General features: G+C 31.5%; 1 protein-coding gene across 1 annotated transcript in view; it reads right to left on the reverse strand.

Moving 5' to 3' along the window:
- The window catches only part of LOC126888574 (dnaJ homolog subfamily C member 2-like), a 56483-nt gene extending 49090 nt beyond the window's left edge, over nucleotides 1-7393 (reverse strand). The window contains exon 1 of the mRNA XM_050656923.1: nucleotides 7231-7393. Within this exon, the coding sequence (XP_050512880.1) occupies nucleotides 7231-7393 (163 nt within the window). The remainder of the gene's footprint in view (nucleotides 1-7230) is intronic.
- Between the last annotated feature and the right edge of the window lie 741 nt (nucleotides 7394-8134).

Genomic DNA, 8134 nt, shown 5'->3' on the forward strand with positions numbered 1-8134 from the left:
GCCCGCGGGCCGGATCCGGCCCGTTTGCTTATTTTATCCGGCCCATTGAGAAATCCCGCAAGCAATTTTTTTAAGAGCGTAGGCGCAATGCTTTTTAAGTGCATTCATTTTTTTCGAATCCTGAGAAAACTAATAAGTATTTTTGAAAACTTTAAACGCAGAATGAAATATTACATTATTACTGAGGGCCGAAAGTCCCTGAAAACTTTTATAATGTTTATCACAGAGATAAAAAAAGAGAAAATTTAGTATGACTTTTAATTTCAAATAGATCATTCAAAGAAACTTTTTGTTTATTTTAAGGGACTTTGGGCCCTCGGTAATAATGTAATTTTTCAAAAATATTAATTAGTTTTCTTAGGATTCGAAAAAAAAATGAATGCATTTAAAAAGCATTGGTCCGAAATTATGTGCCTACGCTCTTAATCTCTTTTATGCGATTTTGCTGAAATCAACAGTGTTAGTCTTCGTAATGTTCGTATAAATAATGAATATCTATCTTCTGCTTTTCTTAAAAGCGTCTGTGTGTTGAACCCGGTCCAGTTGCGAATATTTTTCGGTCAGGGTATTTGTCGTCTACCAGGACCCCTTTTTCTTCGATTTTACCCTTCATAATCATCTGCTGCAACAACTTACTTGCGTTATCATTTCTAAGTATGTGCCCTTTCTCCTTGCTGTCTTTCTCCTTTTAATGATGGTCAAAAGTTCTCTGTTCCTTTTCCATTCTGTGCAACACCATTTCGTTCGTAATATGATCGGTCCATGGTATTTACAAAATTCCCCTAAAAAGCCACATCTCAAAAGCTTGCAGCTTTTTCATTAAGTCAGCATTAACAATCCAATAAAGAAGAATAGAATGGACATAACATTTTTATTATTATAACGGATTTTTATAGTGCTCTCCGCCTTCCGGTTGCCCGTTTCCAGCTTTGTCAGTCGTTGCATTCGTCAGGGTGAAGGTTCCTTTCCTAGCCAGGATTGTTTCGGCGTTCCTTTCTTCCTTCTTTTCCTTGGCGTCCATTTTAAAATTTGGTTTGGCAGCCTGTCGTCGTCCATTGACGTCGTACGTGACAATACCAGATCAATTGCCTCCTTTGAATTTCGTCTATGATGGTTGACTTGACATAACATTTTACCATCCGATATCAGATTTGCAGATTGAATCTTTGGTTACTCAAAAATTTCCTAATCTTCAAAAAGGCTGCTCTTGATTACTCTATTCTTGATCGAATTTCTGAAGTTCATTTTTTATCTGGATCCTTGTTATGGCTTAATATAATGGACCATATTAAAAATTTCGTAATTTTACTGGGAACAAATTGTTCGCATGTACACAATAGAAAGACATTTTATTATTATTAATAGTCAAATGTCTTTCTCCAAATGATTTAAAATGATACTTGTAGTATTTTTGTCAAAAAAATTTCTTGGGCAGAGAAAAACCTCCACCAAAAACATTAGCGTACATATTGGGTGTAGTCCTCCGGCCCGGAGGACATTTTGAAAATATCATTTTGGCCCGCGCTTAAAAGTATTTGCCCACCCCTGATCTAAAGCAATGGCCCGTGTAATCTTTTGGAGTAGTTCATTTTAAATAAGTCGCTATTTTACAAGGAGTTTGACCAAACGTATTCTTTCCAACGACCTGACTGGAACATCTGCCATTATTGTACTATACAAAAAAACTTTGGTGGTTGATATTTGTAGTACGTCGTGCAGCATATTTTCTATACAGGGTGTCCCGAAAAGGTTGGTCATAAATTATACCACAGATTCTGGGGTCAAAAATAGGTTGATTGAACCTCACTTACCTATATACAATAGGGCACACAAAAAAAGTTACAGCGCTTTGAAGTTACAAAATGAAAATCGATTTTTTTGCATATATCGAAAACTCTCAGAGATTTTTTATTGAAAATTGACATGTGGCATTTTTACGACAGCAAAATCTTAAAAAAAAATTAAGTAAAATTTGTGCACCCCATACAAATTTTATGGGGGTTTTGTTCCCTTAAACCCCCCAAACTTTTGTGTACGTTCCAATTAAACTATTATTGTGGCACTATTAGTTAAACATATTATTTTTAAAACTTTTTTGCCTCTTAGTACTTTTTCGATAAGCCAGTGTTTATCGAGATATTTTGAATATTTGTCGAATCCACCACATATTTGTATATGGTTAAGTACGGTTATAGAGACCTGTTAATAATCTGAAAATTTATTTATAATTTACATTTTTAGGTATATTTTGAAAAAGAAGCTACATCTCGATAAAAGGTGACTTATGAACAAAAGACTAAGAGACAAAAGTTTTAAAAACACTGTGTTTAACTAATGGTACTACAATAATAGTTTAATTGGAACGTACACAAACATTAGGAGGGTTTAAAGGAACAAAACCCCCATAAAATTTTTACGTAAATATATTGAAAAAGAAGCCGCATCTCAATAAAAACTGGCTTATCGAAAAAATACTAAGAGGCAAAAAAGTTTTAAAAACGTTGTGTTTAACTAATGGTACCACAATAATGAATTAATTAGAACGTACACAAAAGTTTGGGGGGGTTTAAGGGAACAAAATCCCCATAAATTTCTTATGGGGTGGACAAATTTCACTATAATTTTGTTTTAAGATGTTCCTGATATAAGAATTATACATGTCCATTTTCAATAAAAAATCTCTAATAGTTTTCGATATATTGAAAAAAATCGATTTTCATTTTGTAACTTCAAAGGACTGTAACTTTTTTTGTGAGCACATTTGTACTAAGGTAAGTTAGGTTCAATCGAACTATTTTTGACCCCAGAATGTGTGATATAATTTATGACCATTCTTTTCGGGACACCCTGTATAAGTAGAGATAACTTGGTGACTTCTGCTCTTTGTCAATTACACTAAAAATACGGTAAATTTTGGTTTTAGACTCTCGAATGGTTACCAGCAATGTTGTTCCTAAATCTTGAATATCGTCTATTGAAATATTAGCTATAACCTCTCGACGGCATGCCCCACAAATATCAAAAATTAGTGCAACCTACAATAAATACTCAATTAAAATAATAGTCTAATATTCTAAAATATAAACAAGTAGCAAGTAACTTACTTTTATCATGAGTAGAGCTCGGGAAATATGCAGTTAAAAACCCTAAAATAGGCATGCAAATATGCACAAAAAACAGTTGAAATATGCACTGAAATATGCTTTTATGCATTTAATGCATATAAATAAAAAAACGCAGTAATCCTTGTTTTGAAAGTATTTAATTATTTATTTGATGCCAATGGACTGTCGAGGTATTTGCTAAAAAATATTTATTTTATGCTAAAGTCATAAAAAATATTTATTGAAATTTCTATAACCTACATCGTTATATATTCCAGGGCTCATCTGTTTTGAGATGGACGTTGAGAGGTGACTCAAATTTTTTTGCAGAAATTGCTTAAAAATAACTCAAATAATAATATTTGAGTTATCCTCCCACTCAAAATGGTCCGGAACATTGTTTAAATAATCAAAATGTCAAAATATGAAGGAAAAATTCGATTTTTTTATTGGTTTTTTGAATATAACTTTAAAACTATTCATTTCTGAGAAAAGTTGTACTGACATAAAAGTTGTGTAATTAAATTTTCTACAATATAGAATTGGTTACAAATTTAAAAAATATTCACCCTTGTTGAAAAATAGCAATATTTGCGAAAAAAACCATACAAAAACAAGTATTCGCATTTTACATTTTTCAACCATTTATCCTATACTTAGGACCTTCATATGTTACCCAGAAAAACTTTATGATATAGTAAAACAACAATGTAAATTTCATTAAGATCGATTTAATAGATTTTGCAAAATAAATTTTGCAATCTAGCTTTCGCAAAAAAAAATTCATTTTTTAAAAATGTTGCAGGACTGAAAATAAAGCAGATAGTAAGTTGAATTTTTTTTTGCTTATAGAAGTGTACTGTACCTTTGATTTGCAATTTGCAAAATTAAAATCGAATAATTACCACGGCGTCAGGAAATTTTTTAAATAAACATTAATTTTTGGTGCTACGCGCAGGACAGCGGTGTTCGATTCACAAAAGTTGATTTCCACCAAAATTTCTTCTAATCTTTATCTAATATATTATTTTCTTACTCTATATTTTGTTGTATTTTAATATTTTAATTCCACAAAAATCAAACTAATTTTATTATTGTTTGTGAAACATTGTTTAAACAATTGCATATGTTTAAAAATAATAAGCTTTTATTCTCTAAGTTAAAATATATGAACAAAGAAAGATTTTGCTGACAAAAGTGTTATTTCAAAGGATAGAGTATGTGTTTTTATTTTGCAATAAACAAATTTATTTACTTATATCGAAATGTAATAAAAATTAAAATGTAACAATCATTATCAAAGGTCATTGAAATGCCCAATCAGAGCAAACTATCCGCTGTCCTGCGCGTAGCACCAATAATTAATGTTTATTTAAAAAAATTCCTAACGCCGTGGCAGTTAATCGATTTTAATCTTGCAAACTGCAAATAAAAGGTACAGTACACTTTTATACGCAAAAAAATTCAACTTGCTATCTGCTTTATTTTCAGTCCTGTAACAATTTAAAAAAACGATTTTTTTTTCGAAAGCTGGATTGCAAAATTTATTTTGCAAAATCTATTAAACCGATCTTAATGAAATTTACAATATTGTTTTACTGTATCATAAAGTTTTTCTGGGTGAAATATGAAGGTCCTAAGTGTAGCATAAATGATTGAAAAAACGTAAAATGCGAATACTTGATTTTGTATAGTTTTTTCGCAATTATTGCTATTTTACAACAAGGGTGACTATTTTTTAAATTTTTAACCAATCCAATATTGTAGGAAATTTAATTATGCAACTTTTATGTCAGTACAACTTTTCTCGGAAATGAATACTTTTAAAGTTATAATCAAAAAACGAAGAAAAAAATCGAATTTTTCCTTAATTTTTTTACATTTTGATTATTTAAACAATGTTCCGGACCTTTTTGAGAGGGAGGATAACTCAAATATTATTATTTCAGTTATTTTCAAGCAATTTCTGCAAAAAAATTTGAGTCACCTCTCAACGTCCAAATGTACTAATATTTTTACAGATCCGCCCTGGTTTAATATTCATTTCTTATTCTTTATATTTATCATAATTATTTTTCCAGATTTAGCCATACGGCTCACACTCTCTCTAAGGGGAAAATTGACTCATCCCAGATACATACGGTATCAAAAGGATTGAGCTCTAGTGGGACTCTTTCCGTGTTATCGAGCCCTAGGTGACTTGGAATGCAGGTGTATCTCCCAAAAATTTTCGTACACTTCTGGCCGTCGCGAGTAGTACAGCTTTCTGCATGGTCTTATAAAGATGTTCATTCAGACCCAGCTTTTTTATGCTTTCGAGGAGGGTCTTCGGAATGACTCCAGTAGTAGACATAATAATCGGTATCGTCTGGGTACTTTGCATTCTCCATTGCCTTCGTATTTGAATTTCCAGATCTCTGTACTTGGAGATCTTTTCAGTAAATTTACTACGTAGATTATTGTTGTTAGGTATCGCCACATCAATTAGTGTTTTTTGTCTTGTTAATTTATTAACTAGTACGAGATCTGGTCTATTATGTGCCACTGTTTGGTCTGTGAGCACAGTGCGGTCCCAGTATAGCTTGTAGTTGCCATCCTCAAGCATACTCTCAGGGACGTATTGATAATATGGGAGATAGTCCGTTTGGAGAAGTCCCAGCTTGATCGCTATCTCTTGATGAAGGATTTTTCCCACTGCGTCATGCCGTTGCCTGTATTCAGTTGCAGCAAATGCCTGACAGCCCGCTGTAAGGTGTTGGATGGTTTCTTGGGCTTGACATCCATATCGGCATCTGTAATTATTTTTATTATTACAATTGTTATTAAAACTATACATTTTTAAACGTTTTTCTAAATTTTCTACAGAAGAACAGTCGTAGGTATGTCTGATTGTAATTGTTTAAGCATACACGAAAAAACTTCTTTCTACTTCACATGAAGTTAAAGAAGCAAACTAAAATATTGTTTAATTAAGGGTTCTAACTAAAAAATTAAATTATCTTCACATCCTCTATCATCCCTCTATCATCCCTCATTTTTCTTTAACACCGTGCAGATTTTTGATACACTTTGTTGGTTTCACCAAGGTGTTTAATTATTTCATTTAATTAATTGATAATTTCAATACTTATATGTGTTTGAATACTGTATGTGTCAAGATACTTTTTAATAACGGTTTTTTTAAATATCCACACATTTTTCATAGCACCTCAATTGCGTCTACGTCGAAACTACAAAGGACGTCTCTAATTCCCTCAAAATTATCCGTTAAGAAATTTACATAATTTAACCATGTTCTCCATCTACTTATCACAAGTTCAGGTGGTAAAGACACATTAGGTAAACGATCTTTATACACCTATACGCGCAGAAATGCTTTTAAAAATATGTTTTTATATTTGATAGAAGGGTATTGACCATTTTAAATTCCATCCTTACAGAATGTAGCATCCTGCTACTCTATTTGTAGCAGACGCGTGCTCTAGACAAGTAACAAATTTGAAAAAAATATTTTTAAATGTTGTCCACCTTTGATCATATGGCGCAGCATCACTTAACAATAACAAAATGTTTTCACTAGCAAAATGTTACTACATATTGTAGAGTCCCCTTCGTCTCCTTTATTCGTCGCCTTATAAATTGTAAAAGGCAGATATTAAGGATATTACCAGAAAGTGGTTCCACGAGAATTTTCAGATTTATTGTTTAGATCTGAGACTTCTGTCTCTTTAAAATGCATCTATGCAAAAAAAATGTAAAAAAGTCTAAAAATATGCAATTTTAATAAATGCATATGCACTTACAAAATTTATCCAAAATATGCAAATATGCACTTAATATGCATTTTGCATATTTCCCGAGCTCTAATCAAGATATAAATTATCTGCAGCATTTACCAAAAACGATTCTATTTCTTCTCTGGTTAGAATTTTAGATTTCTTTGGTTTATAACCATCTGATCTCCGTTTTAAGAATGTTATCAATATTGAATATTTAGCGATGTTTACATTATTGTGCAAATTTACAGTTGCTTTTAACGTCGAATAATATGACCATAGAGACGACGGCTTACGGCATTTAGACTTCTACAGAAAATATGCAAGAAATATATTTTCTGTATAATTACCGTCTTTAACATTCTGCAATTTGCACCAACTAACAAATTCATCGTAGACCTTATCGTATATTTTCTTAGATTTAGCCGGTTGTAAACTTAATTTTGCATCTTCTGCTGCTTTAACAATTTCCGGTGGTGTTCCAGAAAATGTTTCATCGTCACAAGTTTCCATTATAAAAGAACTTCTTAAAAAATGTGTTATGAAACTTTCAATACGATAAATAATAGCGGCTTACTATTCTTGACTTATTTAGTTTGTTGCTAGGGTAACGCGAACATAGCTATAGAGATTACTGTTCTATCATATTATTATGTCTTACACATATTTCTTTCAATATGACATTTTTTATTAACTAACCAATACAAATAATTCGGTGAATTGTTATACAGGATGAGTTTTAATAAATTGAGCTATAAAACTCATGCACCTTTGAATCGGTATTTTTAATAAATTGCTCGCAAAAGGTGGAAAGAAAAAGAAGCATTAAAAAATAATCACTAAGACGATCGTGCCAGGAATTTTGTATCTTTATTAATAAATTATCATTAAAACAGTTGTGCATAAAAATTTTTATGTATTTCGGCCGTAAACAGTGTTTATGGACCTTACGTGTTAATAGTTTACTACACTTACACGTCGCGGTCCATAAACGCCTATTTTACGCCCTTGATACATAAATAACTATTTGCCAAATTTTGAAATACCTACCTATGTTTAACTCGTAGAACAAATAATGTAACATTTGTTTTGAATAGATATTTCAGTTCTTTGCAAATAGTTACAAATATTTTCCACATAATTGATTTAACAATTTTTTTCAACTTAGTGTGAATTATAGTTTTTTTGGTAAAAGTTATTGAATTCATTTAACAAAATAGTCATTTTGTCTTCTGCTGCTGCCCTCAAACAGTC

Source organism: Diabrotica virgifera, chromosome 7 (genome assembly GCF_917563875.1).
Source record: "Diabrotica virgifera virgifera chromosome 7, PGI_DIABVI_V3a".
Classification (NCBI taxonomy): domain Eukaryota; kingdom Metazoa; phylum Arthropoda; class Insecta; order Coleoptera; family Chrysomelidae; genus Diabrotica; species Diabrotica virgifera.